The sequence below is a fragment of the Coregonus clupeaformis genome, chromosome 7 (genome assembly GCF_020615455.1).
Source record: "Coregonus clupeaformis isolate EN_2021a chromosome 7, ASM2061545v1, whole genome shotgun sequence".
NCBI lineage: Eukaryota > Metazoa > Chordata > Actinopteri > Salmoniformes > Salmonidae > Coregonus > Coregonus clupeaformis.
The window spans coordinates 62,413,512-62,432,606 of NC_059198.1; the positions used below are offsets into that span (position 1 = coordinate 62,413,512).

Below are 19,095 nucleotides of genomic sequence, written 5' to 3' on the forward strand. Positions count from 1 at the left end.
CAAATACTTATTTTCCACCATAATTTGCAAATAAATTCATTAAAAATCCTACAATGTGATTTTCTGGATTTTTTATTCTCAATTTGTCTGTCATAGTTGACGTGTACCTATGATGAAAATTACAGGCCTCTCTCATCTTTTTAAGTGGGAGAACTTGCACAATTGGTGGCTGACTAAATACTTTTTTTCCCCACTGTATATTCTTCGTAGCTGTCTATTTACCACCAAAAACTGATGCTGGCACTAAGACCGCACTCAATGAGCTGTATACAGCCATAAGCAAACAGGAAAACGCTCATCCAGTGGCCGGGGACTTGAATGCAGGGAAACTTAAATCCGTTTTAACTAATTTCTACCAGCATGTTAAATGTGCAACCAGAGGGAAAACAACTCTAGACCAACTTTACTCCACACACAGAGACGCGTACAAAGCTCTCCCTCGCCCTCCATTTGGCAAATTTGACCATAATTTTATCCTCCTGATTCCTGCCTACAAACAAAAAAACTAAAGCAGGAAGTACCAGTGACTCGGTCAATATAAAAGTGGTCAGATGAAGCAGATGCTAAGCTACAGGACTGTTTTGCTAGCACAGACTGGAATATGTTCCGGGATTCTTCCGATGGCATTGAGGAGTACACCACATCAGTCACTGGCTTCATCAATAAGTGCATCGATGACATCGTCCCCACAGTGACTGTACGTACATACCCCAACCAGAAGCTATGGATTACAGGCAACATCCGCACTGAGCTAAAGGGTAGAGCTGCTGCTTTCAAGGAGCGGGACTCTAACCCGGAAGCTTATAAGAAATCCCCCTATGCCCTCCGACGAACCATCAAACAGGCAAAGCGTCAATACAGGACTAAGATCAAATCGTACTACACTGGATCTGACGCTCGTCAGATGTGGCAGGGCTTGCAAACTATTACAGACTACAAAGCGAAGCACAGCCGCGAGCTGCCCCAGTGACACGAGCCTACCAGACAAGCTAAATTACTTCTATGCTCGCTGTGTGGAGTCTGGAGTCGCTAGGGCAACGGGCCATGTGCTGACCAACTGGCAAGTGTCTTCACTGTCATTTTCAACCTCTCCATGTCTGAGTCTGTAGTACCAACATGTTTCAAGCAGACCACCATAGTCACTGTGCCCAAGAACACTATGGTAACGTGCCTAAATGACCAACGACCCGTAGCACTCACGTCTGTAGCCATGAAGTGCTTTGAAACGCTGGTCATGGCTCACATCAACACCATTATACCAGAAACCCTAGACCCACTCCAATTTGCATACCGCCCCAACAGATCCACAGATAATGCAATCTCTATTGCGCTCCACACTGCCCTTTCACACCTGGACAAAAGGAACACCTATGTGAGAATGCTATTAATTGACTACAGCTCAGCGTTCAACACCATAGTGCCCTCAAAGCTCATCACTAAGCTAAGGATCCTGGGACTAAACACCTCCCTCTGCAACTGGATCCTGGACTTCCTGACGGGCCGCCCCCAGGTGGTAAGGGTAGGTAACAACACATCCGCCACGCAGATCCTCAACACGGGGGCCCCTCAGGGGTGCGTGCTCAGTCCCCTCCTGTACTCCCTGTTCACTCATGGCTGTATGGCCAGGCACGACTCCAACAAAATCATTACGTTTGCCGATGACACAACAGCGGTAGGCCTGAACACCGACAACAACGAGACAGCCTATAGGGAGGAGGTCAGAGACCTGGCCGTGTGGTGCCAGGACAACAACCTCTCCCTCAACGTGATCAAGACAAAGGGGATGATTGTGGACTACAGGAAAAAGAAGAGGACCGAACACGCCCCCATTCTCATCGACAGGGCTGTAGTGGAGCAGGTTGAGAGCTTCAAGTTCCTTGGTGTCCACATCACCAACAAACTAAAATGGTCCAAGCACACCAAGACAGTCATGAAGAGGGCACAACAAAACATATTCCCCCTAAGGAGACTGAAAAGATTTGGCATGGGTCCTCAGATCCTCAAAAGGTTCTACAGCTGCACCATCAAGAGCATCCTGACTGGTTACATCACTGCCTGGTATGGCAACTGCTCGGCCTCCGACCGCAAGCACTACAGAGGGTAGTGTGTACGGCCCGGTACATCACTGGGGCCAAGCTTCCTGCCATCCAGGACCTCTATACCAGGCGGTGTCAGAGGAAGGCCCTCAAAATTGTCAAAGACTCCAGCCACCCTAGTCATAGACTGTTCTCTTTGCTACCGCACGGCAAGCGGTACCGGAGCGCCAAGTCTAGGTCCAAGAGGCTTCTAAACAGCTTCTACCTCCAAGCCATAAGACTCCTGAACATCTAATAAAATGGCTACCCGGACTATTTGCAGTGCCCCCCCCAGTACCGGTACCCCCTGTATATAGCCTCGCTATTGTTATTTTTACTGCTGCTCTTTAATTATTTGTTACTTTTATTACTCTTTTTTTTTTAGGTATTCTTTCTTAAAACTGCATTGTTAGTTAAGGGCTTGTAAGTATGCATTTCACTGTAAGGTCTACACCTGTTGTATTCGGCACATGTGACAAATACAATTTGATTTGATTTGATCAGCTCTACACAGAGCAAAGTGGGTACCATTTACTTACACAGATCAGAGTGGGTACCAGTTACTTACACAGATCAGAGTGGGTACCAGTTACTTACACAGAGCAAAGTGGGTACCATTTACTTTCACAGATCAGAGTGGGTACCAGTTACTTACACAGATCAGAGTGTGGACCAGTTACTTACATGGTGAGTAGCCAACGGGACTGCTTGGCCACCCCCAGACAGGCCACCAGGCATATAACCAGATCTAGGATCAGCAGTAGCAGGTAGGTCAGCCACCTAGAGAACAGAGAGGGCACAGTGTTACAGATCTAGGATCAGCAGTAACAGGTAGGTCAGCCACCTAGAGAACAGAGAGGGCACAGTGCTACAGATCTGGGATCAGCAGTAACAGGTAGGTCAGCCACCTAGAGAACAGAGATGGCACAGTGTTACAGATCTAGGATCAGCAGTAACAGGTAGGTCAGCCACCTAGAGAACAGAGAGGGCACAGTGTTACAGATCTAGGATCAGCAGTAACAGGTAGGTCAGCCACCTAGAGAACAGAGAGGGCACAGTGCTACAGATCTGGGATCAACAGTAACAGGTAGGTCAGCCGCCTAGAGAACAGAGAGGGCACAGTGTTACAGATCTAGGATCAGCAGTAACAGGTAGGTCAGCCACCTAGAGAACAGAGAGGGCACAGTGCTACAGATCTGGAATCAGCAGAAACAGGTAGGTCAGCCACCTAGAGAACAGAGAGGGCACAGTGTTACAGATCTAGGATCAACAGTAACAGGTAGGTCAGCCACCTAGAGAACAGAGAGGGCACAGTGTTACATATCTAGGATCAGCAGTAACAGGTAGGTCAGCCACCTAGAGAACAGAGAGGGCACAGTGCTACAGATCTAGGATCAGCAGTAACAGGTAGGTGTTAGATTAATTTGGATTTTAAGAATAATGACTAAAGGATTTCACCCCAAACACAGTATACAGTGGGGAAAAAAAGTATTTAGTCAGCCACCAATTGTGCAAGTTCTCCCACTTAAAAAGATGAGAGAGGTCTGTAATTTTCATCATAGGTACACGTCAACTATGACAGACAAATTGAGAAAAGAAAATCCAGAAAATCACATTGTAGGATTTTTAATGAATTTATTTGCAAATTATGGTGGAAAATAAGTATTTGGTCACCTACAAACAAGCAAGATTTCTGGCTCTCACAGACCTGTAACTTCTTCTTTAAGAGGCTCCTCTGTCCTCCACTCGTTACCTGTATTAATGGCACCTGTTTGAACTTGTTTTCAGTATAAAAGACACCTGTCCACAACCTCAAACAGTCACACTCCAAACTCCACTATGGCCAAGACCAAAGAGCTGTCAAATGACACCAGAAACAAAATTGTAGACCTGCACCAGGCTGGGAAGACTGACTCTGCAATAGGTAAGCAGCTTGGTTTGAAGAAATCAACTGTGGGAGCAATTATTAGGAAATGGAAGACATTCAAGACCACTGATAATCTCCCTCGATCTGGGGGCTCCACGCAAGATCTCACCCCGTGGGGTCAAAATGATCACAAGAACGGTGAGCAAAAATCCCAGAACCACACGGGGGGACCTAGTGAATGACCTGCAGAGAGCTGGGACCAAAGTAACAAAGCCTAACATCAGTAACACACTACGCCGCCAGGGACTCAAATCCTGCAGTGCTAGACGTGTCCCCCTGCTTAAGCCAGTACATGTCCAGGCCCGTCTGAAGTTTGCTAGAGTGCATCCAGAAGAGGATTGGGAGAATGTCATATGGTCAGATGAAACCAAAATATAACTTTTTGGTAAAAACTCAACTCGTCGTGTTTGGAGGACAAAGAATGCTGAGTTGCATCCAAAGAACACCATACCTACTGTGAAGCATGGGAGTGAAAACATCATACTTTGGGGCTGTTTTTTCTGCAAAGGGACCAGGACGACTGATCCGTGTAAAGGAAAGAATGAATGGGGCCATGTATCGTGAGATTTTGAGTGAAAACCTCCTTCCATCAGCAAGGGCATTGAAGATGAAACGTGGCTGGGTCTTTCAGCATGACAATGATCCCAAACACACCGCCCGGGCAACGAAGGAGTGGCTTCGTAAGAAGCATTTCAAGGTCCTGGAGTCTCCAGATCTCAACCCTATAGAAAATCTTTGGAGGGGAGTTGAAAGTCCGTGTTGCCCAGCGACAGCCCCAAAACATCACTGCTCTAGAGGAGATCTGCATGGAGGAATGGGCCAAAATACCAGCAGCAGTGTGTGAAAACCTTGTGAAGACTTACAGAAAACGTTTGACCTGTGTCATTGCCAACAAAGGGTATATAACAAAGTATTGAGAAACTTTTGTTATTGACCAAATACTTATTTTCCACCATAATTTGCAAATAAATTCATAAAAGATCCTACAATGTGATTTTCTGGATTTTTTTTCCTCATTTTGTCTGTCATAGTTGACGTGTACCTATGATGAAAATTACAGGCCTCTCTCATCTTTTTAAGTGGGAGAACTTGCACAATTGGTGGCTGACTAAATACTTTTTTTCCCCACTGTAAATGTTAGAATTATCATGTAGTGTCAACCCACTAACAGAGGGGGCGGTACTAACCATTCAAGGGGGAAGGCGGAAACTGTTTAGAAAAGTCACCTAAAGGTGGGAGGAGTCAAGTCCAGGAGGTATAAAATCGTCTGTTTGTGTCATTGGCAGGAGAGCTCTCCATGAATAAATATACCGATAATTACTTGTGGATTGTGGACCTTGAATCATTGATGATTAAAACCAGAGCTTTACAACCTCTGGTAATGATTCAAGCTTAGGGTGAATTAGAGATAGAAATTCACATGACAGATTGGTCCTTCTGAGCGGAGCTTAAAATACATCTTTATCGTTCTGAAGACACCGAATCCGTGCACGGCCGGGTGATTGCATCCGTGGAGAATAGTCCTGGCCTTCGACGTTAAGGTTATAAACAGGCCGGTGATTACTCTTTATGAACGATAACGACGTTAACGAGTTTGAAAAATTATTTGAATCCAAACTACAAGGAAAAGGTCAGTAGTTTTATTCATGGATTTTGGTGAAATGATTTGAACTTGTATAAGAATAGGAATTCTTGTAAAGGGCAGACAGGTTACCAAAATCTCAAAGAAGGTAATAATTATTACGACAGGGAGGGTCCGCAATTGATCCTAGGTAAATAGCTATTACTAAAATAAACTAGTCCGAAATGACATGGAGTGAATTGCAATCACAAATGTAAACTAGTTAATATTGTCATTGTACGAATTGCAATGTTCAGTATAAACAGGGAGGGTCCGCAATTGATCCTAGGTGAATAGCTATTACAAAAATAAACTAGTCCGAAATGACACGGAGTGAATTGCAATCACAAATGTAAACTAGTTAATATTGTCATTGTACGAATTGCAATGTTCAGTATAAACAGGGAAATAATTATCATTGTGTGAGATGGATGTGTCGGGAGTAGCATGTGCAACTGGGCATTTGCTAGAACTTTGCAAACAAGTTTGGCAAATGATAAGGTCGTATATGTGTGAGACTTAATCCATCGGGAGACGTGATCATTATTTCAGGGGTGGAGAAAAAAATAAGTAGCGTGAGAAAAATTGGGTAACTTACTCTTTTCATGAAACCGGAGTTTTAAATAGAAACTCTGGGTTAGGGGTTAAATCATTTTAAATGGTTAATTACAAAAGCAAGAGGCGCACTAAGATATTAACTCCTACGAAAATAATTCGGGAGTGAATTATTTAAAAAACAAAAAGGGGGGGGGGATTTCTTATTGTTCCACCATGGGAAAGACATCTTCTAAACAAGTCCGAGAATTAACGGGAGATGAAAGATATATGTTAGAAAGAGAAAGAAGAAATATGTTTTATGGATCCATTTGGGAGAAGAGGTATGAATTTATTGGGCATCTCGAAGTAAAAAAGTTAGTAGGCAGATGCATATAAAATTAGATGAAAAAAAAACAGCGAAAGGAGGGGCTAGAGACAGCGAGTGTGTTTTTTTTTTAAGCGCGAAAGTGCTTTAACGGGGACAAAGGAATATTTAACCATCGTGACTGCAGGGGAAAAGGAATAGGACAGTCATTTTTTTTGGTTCAACGGGTAAAATGTTTGAAAAAATGATTCGTGTCAATTAAGAATTGGCTAAAAACACCACAAAGCGATTATTTGAGAAGTCCAACGATGCATATGTATGAACTTTCGCACTCAAACGTAGACGTACGTAATGAGTGAGAAAGTACAGAATAATTACATTTGCATTTTTGGTCATTTGGCCGACGCTCTGGTCCGGAGCGACTTGTAAGAACCAATAGAGAATTGCACGGAACTATTCTGTTGTGTTGGGCATTTGAATGGCATAAGGTGAAATATGTACAGTGGGGAGAACAAGTATTTGATACACTGCCGATTTTGCAGGTTTTCCTACTTACAAAGCATGTAGAGGTCTGTAATTTTTATCATAGGTACACTTCAACTGTGAGAGACGGAATCTAAAACAAAATTCCAGAAAATCACATTGTATGATTTTTAAGTAATTAATTTGCATTTTATTGCATGACATAAGTATTTGATCACCTACCAACCAGTAAGAATTCTGGCTCTCACAGACCTGTTAGTTTTTCTTTAAGAAGCCCTCCTGTTCTCCACTCATTACCTGTATTAACTGCACCTGTTTGAACTCGTTACCTGTATAAAAGACACCTCTCCACACACTCAATCAAACAGACTCCAACCTCTCCACAATGGCCAAGACCAGAGAGCTGTGTAAGGACATCAGGGATAAAATTGTAGACCTGCACAAGGCTGGGATAGGCTACAGGACAATAGGCAAGCAGCTTGGTGAGAAGGCAACAACTGTTGGCGTTATTATTAGAAAATGGAAGAAGTTCAAGATGACGGTCAATCACCCTCGGTCTGGGGCTCCATGCAAGATCTCACCTCATGGGGCATCAATGATCATGAGGAAGGTGAGGAATCAGCCCAGAACTACATGGCAGGACCTGGTCAATGACCTGAAGAGAGCTGGGACCACAGTCTCAAAGAAAACCATTAGTAATACACTACGCCGTCATGGATTAAAATCCTGCAGCGCACGCAAGGTCCCCCTGCTCAAGCCAGCGCATGTCCAGGCCCATCTGAAGTTTGCCAATGACCATCTGGATGATCCAGAGGAGGAATGGAAGAAGGTCATGTGGTCTGATGAGACAAAAATTGAGCTTTTTGGTCTAAACTCCACTCGCCGTGTTTGGAGGAAGAAGAAGGATGAGGACAACCCCAAGAACACCATCCCAACCGTGAAGCATGGAGGTGGAAACATCACTCTTTGGGGATGCTTTTCTGCAAAGGGGACAGGACGACTGCACCATATTGAGGGGAGGATGGATGGGGCCATGTATCGCGAGATCTTGGCCAACAACCTCCTTCCCTCAGTAAGAGCATTGAAGATGGGTCGTGGCTGGGTCTTCCAGCATGACAACGACCCGAAACACACAGCCAGGGCAACTAAGGAGTGGCTCCGTAAGAAGCATCTCAAGGTCCTGGAGTGGCCTAGCCAGTCTCCAGACCTGAACCCAATAGAAAATCTTTGGAGGGAGCTGAAAGTCCGTATTGCCCAGCGACAGCCCCGAAACCTGAAGGATCTGGAGAAGGTCTGTATGGAGGAGTGGGCCAAAATCCCTGCTGCAGTGTGTGCAAACCTGGTCAAGACCTACAGGAAACGTATGATCTCTGTAATTGCAAACAAAGGTTTCTGTACCAAATATTAAGTTCTGCTTTTCTGATGTATCAAATACTTATGTCATGCAATAAAATGCAAATGAATTACTTAAAAATCATACAATGGGATTTTCTGGATTTTTGTTTTAGATTTCGTCTCTCACAGTTGAAGTGTACCTATGATAAAAATTACAGACCTCTACATGCTTTGTAAGTAGGAAAACCTGCAAAATCGGCAGTGTATCAAATACTTGTTCTCCCCACTGTATGTATGAGGGAATTCAACGGCGGGTATAAATGATAACCGGATACTACTTAGTATTTGGTTGGTTAAATGCTGAATAAAAGATTTGAGGCGTGGTTATGGGGTAACTAGGAAGACGCACTTATTCAATAAGGAATGGGTGGAGAGAGAGAGTTTTTTTACGTGTATTAAAAGTTGCATTAGATAGGTCTATGAAAATATGTTATAAGTACGAATGACATTATTTCCTAAGAAGGAAGATTGTAGGGAAGTTTCCCGCGCCTCCCCCATAATGTAGGAAGGAGCAGGAGAGGGGGGGGGGAGTGAGAGACAGTAAATAAGTTCAGATGGTAGGAATGTCATTAAGTGTATGCTGATAAACGATATCAAGCATTTGTTTTATTGATTGGGGCCGAATCAGAGAGAACTGTTAAAGATATTGAATAGCGAACTGAAATGGGTTAGCGGGAAAATACAAATAGTTGGAAAATTTTTAAACGATAATTTATTTTCGTTACAGGGAAGCAAGTGGCATTGGCTGTTGTGCTGGGGGAATAGCGCCAGCCTGTGGTGGGTTCTGGATTTGTTATAAATAACTTTATTTTAAACTAAAGTGATGGAATAGACTACAATTATAACATCAGAATAAGGACAATATAATTCGTAATAGTTATTATAATTATTATTGATAGTTATTGCAGTTATTATTATCCTGAGTGGCGCAGTGGTCTAAGGCACTGCATCGCAGGGCTAACTGTGCCACTAGAGATCCTGGTTCGGATCCAGGCTCTGTCGCAGCCGGCAGTGACCGGGAGACTCATGGGCGGCGCACAATTGGCCCAGCGTCGTCCAGGGTAGGGGGGAAAATGGCCGGCAGGGATGTAACTCAGTTGATAGAGCATGGTGTTTGCAACGCCAGGGTTATGGGTTCGATTCCCACGGGGGGAGGCCAGTAGAAAAAAAAAGAATAATAAAAATAATAATATGTATTCACTAACTGTAGGTCGCTCTGGATAGGAGCGTCTGCTGGGTGACTAGAATGTAAATGTATTATCATTGATTCAGTAATGATAGGAGGAAAGAGGAAGATGAGGTATGACTAGAGCAAGGGGAAGATAGTAAGACAGATAGTGAAGGAGAGGGGTCAGAGGATACCATTGATACGGGGTGTGAAGTGTTTGAATTGGAAACGATTGAATTGGCTCTGCAGCAAGAACAGAAACCATACCTCACCTTAACAATATTGGGGAAAAATATTAAATTATTGTGTGACACAGGGGCATGTCGCACAGCGATCTGTGTAGCCGACATACCCAAAGAAATTAGAATTAATGGGGAAAAAAATCATGGTACGCTCGGCCTCGGGCCATCAATTTATAGAGCGATTATCGGCCCCGGTGACTTTAAAACATGAAGATTCAGGGGGAGAGGTATGCATACCTGTACTTGTATCAAGCCTGTGTCCGGTCAATTTGCTAGGAAGGGATGCCATGACTCAGTTGAACGTAGCTGTAAAGCCAACGCTGAGGGGTATGAAGGCATATGTCGTAAGGGATAATATGGTATTGAGCGGGGAGGGAAAACCATGCTATTGGTATAGCCAGGATCTGCTAAGAGGGGGACTCACAGACATACCGAAATCACTAATGGACCTAAGTAATGAGTTAGTGATTGGATCAACCAAGATGTCGGTAGATGACTTACACTGTACATTATGGTGTAATGAGCACCCAGGTCCTAACCCAGATTATGAGGAAGAATTGTTAAAAATCACAGAAAAAACAATTGGGTTAAAATGGGTTCACTATGATAAAAAACGGGCAGCTGTAGAGGTGGAGTTAGGACCACAAAGCCAGAGACTGTACAGAGAAAGGTGGAGCCCCCATGTTTCCCTAGTGAAAGAACCTTCAGAGGAATGGTTATCACTAGGTAAATGGATAAAACGGGGAAAACATCACTGACTGGCAAAATACACCAAATGGGGATCAGTATAGCCACTCCACGGGGAGATATAGAAGAAAATTGAATTGGAGAGCAAAAACCCAGCCCGGGGTCCACCTGGAGACAAATTTTAACGGATGACAGGAAGAGATTTTCTTAACTCAGGAACAGGAGGATGAGTTGGCAGCAATTCCGTTCAAATTATGGTCACAAGGACCAGCCGATGTGGGACTAATTAAGGGGGTAGCTCCAGTACAAGTGATTCCTCGATCCGATCATAGACCATACCAAAAGCAATACCCTATGAAACCAGAAGCAATAAAAGGGATAACACCTACATTTGAGCATTTACTTAAGGGAGGGGTGATAATTCCTGGAGATGAGGCACAATGCAACTCTCCAGTATTTCCTGTTAAAAAGGCGGCACCTAGCGCCGACTGGAGGATGGTAATGGACTTGCAGGGGGTTAATAGAAATATAATTTCCAGAGCTCCATGTGTACCAGATCCACATACATTGCTGAACCAATTGAAACCAGAAAACTCCTATTTTACAGTGATAGATTTAGCTAATGCTTTCTTTAGTATCCCAGTTCATCCGGATAGTCAGGGGTGGTTTGGCTTTACTTTTCAGGGAAGGAAATCGACATAGGATGCCTCAAAGCTACTCGGAAAGTCCTACAATCTTTGCCCAGGCTATAACTAGGAATTTGGGAAAGTTTGAACCTCAGGAGGGAAGCCAAATGTTAGTTTATGTAGATGATATTCTATTGGCTAATCCCACTCAGGAGGGATGTAAGAGGGATACAATCCAATTGTTAACCTTCCTAGCAGAACAGGGACACAAAGTGAGCAAAAAGAAACTTCAACTTTGGCAGAGCGAGGTGATTTACCTAGGACACGCTATAACTCAGGAAGGGCGAATGTTAAACTCATCCAGGAAAACTGCTATACTTGAAGCGCCAAAACCATTGAAAAAAAAACAAATGATGAGCTTTTTGGGGATGATAAACTACTGTAGAGCTTGGGTACCGCATTATGCACTACATACTGGGAAGTTAAGTGATCTTATCTATGGGAAGGCAATGGCAGCCCATGATAAAATCATTTGGAACTCTGAGGAGGAAGAACAGTTTATGTTGTTGCTCTCTTCCCAAACAGTCTTAGCTTTTCATACATATATCAGGGATGTTACCCAAATGGTAGATGGAGGGATATGACATTGGTCGTGATTTAAAGATGGGTTTTTTTTTTGGTGGGCTATTAGAGATAACTGGGTTAATCACGAACATAGAGGTTTTTATTCTTTGTTGCTAGGCAGAATACTTAGGGGACCTAAAAATGGACTTGTCATATCCAAAAATCAGTCTTCAGGTCAAGCCCGGGAGAGCCGGGGTAGAACAGAGGTTGAACTAAACATAAGTGTTTTTACAAGATAAGAGATAGTTTGTTGGATTACTAATTGATTCTGAACTGAATGAAAGTCGAATTTAGCCGCCATAAAGACAAAGGAAGTGGGAGGAGCAATAAAGAAGCAAAAGACAATCTCAAAAATGAAAGGCATGGCAATTGGTTGATAAATAACCTAAGGGAATGTTTAGGAAGGTGGAAAAAATTGACACATAAGCAGAACTATGTGTCAAGAGGGGGGAAGAGGCTAATTGTATTAAATAATATACGAAGGAGAGGACAAAATACTTTTAAAAAAAACATTTTTTTACATACAGTCTAAAAAGAGAATGCAGTCAGAAATTGTTAGATTAATCTGAACATGTGTGAAGATAGTTTATTAACCACACCCGTATGTCAGAGGTTTTGTGCCCCACAGGTGAACTAAAGGAGAAGGTGACCCACTATCTAACCAGGTGACTGGTGAGCATCCAGTCACTAGAAGGAAAACTGGAAGCAGGCCTGTTGGGAAGGGCCCTATCAGGTTATGTTGGTAACCACCTTGGCCATTAGAATAGCAGAGAGAGGAATCCTGGGTCCATGTTACCCACTGCAAAAAGGTAAGACCACATACAAGCACCGCTTAGCACACGCAGAGTTGACGAGCGGAACTGGGCCACAGGGTCCGGGGGTCACCTCTGTCAACGAAGATCTCCTACCCAGACCTATCATCACTGTAGTGTGTTCCTAGGGTGTGAGTATGGGGTGGTACCGAGCAGAAGGACTCAAGACAGGAGAGCGTTGGCGGTTTTGGGGAATATGGGTGACCCTGAGCTGCATCATAGTCTCGGCAATAGTCGTGGTATGTCAAGATCCATCACCACCTCGCACCAATTACGCTATGGCCTTACCATTATTAAGAAATAAAAGGGAAGCGACCCGACATACTGACCGTCAAGGGCGAGTGATCTACAAAATAGGAGTCAGAGAGGGGTGGGGAGTAAGATTCAAAATTAGGATTAGGGATCTTATCAGAGCAGATAAGCAAGCAACATGGGATTATAAGATCCCGTTGTATTTATGTTCAGCTCCCTCGGCAGATTGTTCCTGGGCTCAGGTATTTAGACATACTGGGGGACGGAGATATGAGACGGGGGGGGCTGGACGTCCAGATGGAGGATAAGAAGGTATAACGACATCCCCACGGAAATGGTAGTAACGATAGTAAAAGTCACTAAAGAGGACATGAAAATAACTTACTGGGCTTGCGCGGACAAATACGGATGGGATACTTGTATAAGATTACATTTGATGGAGTCAAAAGATATGGAAAGCACAGGTACTGTCATTAATCCACTAACAGCAATAGACCGAGTAGATCAGTCAAGGGATGACGGAGTCAATTCAACTAACCCGTCCACTATGAAAGATTTTCTCCTCCAAGAATGGAACAATGGGGAAGTGGAGGGGGTCCCTGATGAGAATCTCTGGTTAAAGTGGATGAAATACACCGCTAGGGCCTTGGGGGAGACCAATTGTTATGCATGCTCCATTGGGCGACCGACAATGTTGACCGCCCCAATGCCAAAGGCAATGTTTCCCTGTGTATTAGACCTGGGGTCCAATCAAAAAGAGCCAAATTGCACAGGGATTGGGCTGGCAAAATTGACATACTGGGCCAGTCCACCTAGATTCACTTTAACTCCTGGCGAATACCAGTGTTACAGACATAGAAATGGCACCCGTAACTTGGGTGATTTTGATGGCTGTAAGGAGATAATTAATGTGACTGATTTAGATAAGGAAGGGAGGAAAAAAATTAGGAGCCTAACCATCCCTCTGACTGATGTGTGGTGGGCATGCACTAACAAAGGGAGCATTCGACAGACATTACCAGAGGGATGGGTGGGTACTTGTGCACCAGTATTGTTGGTCCAGCCTGTAAGAATTAGTCATCAAAGACCAGGGACAGGAAGAATAATTAGGAGAAAAAGAAATAAGTCAGGAAAGAAATAGCCCAATTTGGATAGATGGTATAGGCATCCCCAGGGGTGTTCCAGACGAATACAAAGCTATGAATCAAATATGGGAGAGTTTTACTACAACATTTTTCTGGTGGGTGACAATAAACAAAAATATGGATTGGATAAATTATATCTATTACAACCAACAACGATTTATTGACCAGACTAGAGATGCAGTAAAGGGGATCTCTGAGCGATTATCCGCCATCCCGCTCATAACTTAGTAGAGGTTGGTTCTAGATCAGGCAGAAAGGGCCGGTGTCTATAGAAAGATAAGCCATTATTGCATATTTATCCCTAACAACACCACACTGGATGGGACAGTCACCAGAGCTCTTACAGAATTAACTGCACTAAGTGAAGGATGAACTGAACTCAGAAGTTAGTACATTGTGGATAGATGGTTTGATGAAATATTTGGTAAATGGAAAACCCTAGCAGCCACCATCTTAGGAGCGATCAGTGTTTGTATGGCTATTCTTGTATTATGTGGTTGTTGTCTTGTTCCCTGTGTCCGAGGATTGGTGAGTCAGGCGTTGGTGAAATGCAGTATCTAAACAATGATGAGAGATGGACTGACTCCGGACTCTGACTAGGGGAATGTGAAAAACGATCCTCCAGGCTTGGTGGATGACGAGGATTTGGACCCTGAAAGACCGCAATTGGATGAAATGTTTATTAGTTCTGATGTGATCTCTGAGATTAATCATGCTTGTAAAATACATTTATCCTGAATGTGGGAATATTTAGTCAAAGGGGTGGATTGTTAGATTAATTTGGATTTTATGAATAATGACTAAAGGATTTCACCCCAAACACAGTATAAATGTTAGAATTATCATGTAGTGTCAACCCACTAACAGAGGGGGCGGTACTAACCATTCAAGGGGGAAGGCGGAAACTGTTTAGAAAAGTCACCTAAAGGTGGGAGGAGTCAAGTCCAGGAGGTATAAAATCGTCTGTTTGTGTCATTGGCAGGAGAGCTCTCCATGAATAAATATACCGATAATTACTTGTGGATTGTGGACCTTGAATCATTGATGATTAAAACCAGAGCTTTACAACCTCAGGTAATGATTCAAGCTTAGGGTGAATTAGAGATAGAAATTAACATGACAGTAGGTCAGCCACCTAGAGAACAGAGAGGGCACAGTGTTACAGATCTAGGATCAGCAGTAACAGGTAGGTCAGCCACCTAGAGAACAGAGAGGGCACAGTGTTAGAGATCTAGGATCAGCAGTAACAGGTAGGTCAGCCACCTAGAGAACAGAGAGGGCACAGTGTTACAGATCTAGGATCAGCAGTAACAGGTAGGTCAGCCACCTAGAGAACAGAGAGGGCACAGTGTTACAAATCTAGGATCAGCAGTAACAGGTAGGTCAGCCACCTAGAGAACAGAGAGGGCACAGTGTTACAGATCTAGTATCAACAGTAACAGGTAGGTAAGCCACCTAGAGAACAGAGAGGGCACAGTGCTACAGATCTGGGATCAGCAGTAGCAGGTAGGTCAGCCACCTAGAGAACAGAGAGGGCACAGTGTTACAGATCTAGGATCAGCAGTAACAGGTAGGTCAGCCAACCAGAGAACAGAGAGGGCACAGTGCTACAGATCTGGGATTAGCAGTAACAGGTAGGTCAGCCACCTAGAGAACAGAGAGGGCACAGTGTAACAGATCTAGGATCAGCAGAAACAGGTAGGTCAGCCACCTAGAGAACAGAGAGGGCACAGTGTGACAGATCTAGGATAAGCAGTAACATGTAGGTCAGCCACCTAGAGAACAGAGAGGGCACAGTGCTACAGATCTGGGATCAGCAGTAACAGGTAGGTCAGCCAGCTAGAGAACAGAGAGGGCAAAGTGTTACAGATCTAGGATCAGCAGTAACAGGTATGTCAGCCACCTAGAGAACAGAGAGGGCACAGTGTTACAGATCTAGGATCAGCAGTAACAGGTAGGTCAGCCACCTAGAGAACAGAGAGGGCACAGTGTTACAGATCTAGGATCAGCAGTAACAGGTAGGTCAGCCACCTGGAGAACAGAGAGGGCACAGTGTTACAGATCTAGGATCAGCAGTAACAGGTAGGTCAGCCACCTAGAGAACAGAGAGGGCACAGTGCTACAGATCTGGAATCAGCAGTAACAGGTAGGTCAGCCACCTAGAGAACAGAGAGGGCACAGTGCTACAGATCTGGGATCAGCAGTAGCAGGTAGGTCAGCCACCTAGAGAACAGAGAGGGCACAGTGTTACAGATCTAGGATCAGCAGTAACAGGTAGGTCACCCAACCAGAGAACAGAGAGGGCACAGTGCTACAGATCTGGGATTAGCAGTAACAGGTAGGTCAGCCACCTAGAGAACAGAGAGGGCACAGTGTAACCGATCTAGGATCAGCAGAAACAGGTATGTCAGCCACCTAGAGAACAGAGAGGGCACAGTGTGACAGATCTAGGATCAGCAGTAACATGTAGGTCAGCCACCTAGAGAACAGAGAGGGCACAGTGCTACAGATCTGGGATCAGCAGTAACAGGTAGGTCAGCCAGCTAGAGAACAGAGAGGGCAAAGTGTTACAGATCTAGGATCAGCAGTAACAGGTATGTCAGCCACCTAGAGAACAGAGAGGGCACAGTGTTACAGATCTAGGATCAGCAGTAACAGGTAGGTCAGCCACCTAGAGAACAGAGAGGGCAAAGTGTTACAGATCTAGGATCAGCAGTAACAGGTAGGTCAGCCACCTAGAGAACAGAGAGGGCACAGTGCTACAGATCTGGGATCAGCAGTAACAGGTAGGTCAGCCACCTAGAGAACAGAGATGGCACAGTGTTACAGATCTAGGATCAGCAGTAACAGGTAGGTCAGCCACCTAGAGAACAGAGAGGGCACAGTGTTACAGATCTAGGATCAGCAGTAACAGGTAGGTCAGCCACCTAGAGAACAGAGAGGGCACAGTGTTACAGATCTAGGATCAGCAGTAACAGGTAGGTCAGCCACCTAGAGAACAGAGAGGGCACAGTGCTACAGATCTGGAATCAGCAGTAACAGGTAGGTCAGCCACCTAGAGAACAGAGAGGGCACAGTGTTACAGATCTAGGATCAGCAGTAACAGGTAGGTCAGCCACCCAGAGAACAGAGAGGGCACAGTGCTACAGATCTAGGATCAGCAGTAACAGGTAGGTCAGCCACCTAGAGAACAGAGAGGGCACAGTGCTACAGATCTGGGATCAGCAGTAACAGGTAGGTCAGCCACCTAGAGAACAGAGAGGGCACAGTGTTACAGATCTAGGATCAGCAGTAACAGGTAGGTCAGCCACCTAGAGAACAGAGAGGGCACAGTGCTACAGATCTGGAATCAGCAGTAACAGGTAGGTCAGCCACCTAGAGAACAGAGAGGGCACAGTGTTACAGATCTAGGATCAGCAGTAACAGGTAGGTCAGCCACCCAGAGAACAGAGAGGGCACAGTGCTACAGATCTGGGATCAGCAGAAACAGGTAGGTCAGCCACCTAGAGAACAGAGAGGGAACAGTGTTACAGATCTAGGATCAACAGTAACAGGTAGGTCAGCCACCTAGAGAACAGAGAGGGCACAGTGTTACAGATCTAGGATCAGCAGTAACAGGTAGGTCAGCCACCTAGAGAACAGAGAGGGCACAGTGCTACAGATCTGGAATCAGCAGTAACAGGTAGGTCAGCCACCTAGAGAACAGAGAGGGCACAGTGTTACAGATCTAGGATCAGCAGTAACAGGTAGGTCAGCCACCCAGAGAACAGAAAGGGCACAGTGCTACAGATCTAGGATCAGCAGTAACAGGTAGGTCAGCCACCCAGAGAACAGAGAGGGCACAGTGTTACAGATCTAGGATCAGCAGTAACAGGTAGGTCAGCTACCCAGAGAACAGAGAGGGCACAGTGCTACAGATCTGGGATCAGCAGAAACAGGTAGGTCAGCCACCTAGAGAACAGAGAGGGCACAGTGTTACAGATCTAGGATCAACAGTAACAGGTAGTTCAGCCACCTAGAGAACAGAGAGGGCACAGTGTTACATATCTAGGATCAGCAGTAACAGGTAGGTCAGCCACCTAGAGAACAGAGAGGGCACAGTGCTACAGATCTAGGATCAGCAGTAACAGGTAGGTCAGCCACCTAGAGAACAGAGAGGGCACAGTGCTACAGATCTAGGATCAGCAGTAACAGGTAGGTCAGCCACCCAGAGAACAGAGAGGGCACAGTGTTACAGATCTAGGATCAGCAGTAACAGGTAGGTCAGCCACCTAGAGAACAGAGAGGGCACAGTGTTACAGATCTAGGATCAGCAGTAACAGGTAGGTCAGCCACCCAGAGAACAGAAAGGGCACAGTGCTACAGATCTAGGATCAGCAGTAACAGGTAGGTCAGCCACCCAGAGAACAGAGAGGGCACAGTGTTACAGATCTAGGATCAGCAGTAACAGGTAGGTCAGCTACCCAGAGAACAGAGAGGGCACAGTGCTACAGATCTGGGATCAGCAGAAACAGGTAGGTCAGCCACCTAGAGAACAGAGAGGGCACAGTGTTACAGATCTAGGATCAACAGTAACAGGTAGTTCAGCCACCTAGAGAACAGAGAGGGCACAGTGTTACATATCTAGGATCAGCAGTAACAGGTAGGTCAGCCACCTAGAGAACAGAGAGGGCACAGTGCTACAGATCTAGGATCAGCAGTAACAGGTAGGTCAGCCACCTAGAGAACAGAGAGGGCACAGTGCTACAGATCTAGGATCAGCAGTAACAGGTAGGTCAGCCACCCAGAGAACAGAGAGGGCACAGTGTTACAGATCTAGGATCAGCAGTAACAGGTAGGTCAGCCACCTAGAGAACAGAGAGGGCACAGTGTTACAGATCTAGGATCAGCAGTAACAGGTAGGTCAGCCACCCAGAGAACAGAGAGGGCACCGTGTTACAGATCTAGGATCAGCAGTAACAGGTATGTCAGCCACCTAGAGAACAGAGAGGGCACAGTGTTACAGATCTAGGATCAGCAGTAACAGGTAGGTCAGCCACCTAGAGAACAGAGAGGGCACAGTGCTACAGATCTGGAATCAGCAGTAACAGGTAGGTCAGCCACCTAGAGAACAGAGAGGGCACAGTGTTACAGATCTAGGATCAGCAGTAACAGGTAGGTCAGCCACCCAGAGAAC

At 45.0% G+C, this 19,095-nt stretch overlaps 1 protein-coding gene across 2 annotated transcripts in view; it reads right to left on the reverse strand.

The window, feature by feature from the left end:
* The window catches only part of LOC121555381 (protein tweety homolog 2-like), a 95,508-nt gene that overhangs the window by 16,236 nt on the left and 60,177 nt on the right, over window positions 1-19,095 (reverse strand). For both annotated transcript variants that reach the window (XM_045221467.1, XM_045221468.1), the window contains exon 5: window positions 2,760-2,855. In XM_045221467.1, coding sequence (XP_045077402.1) covers window positions 2,760-2,855 — 96 coding nt within the window. The remainder of the gene's footprint in view (window positions 1-2,759; window positions 2,856-19,095) is intronic.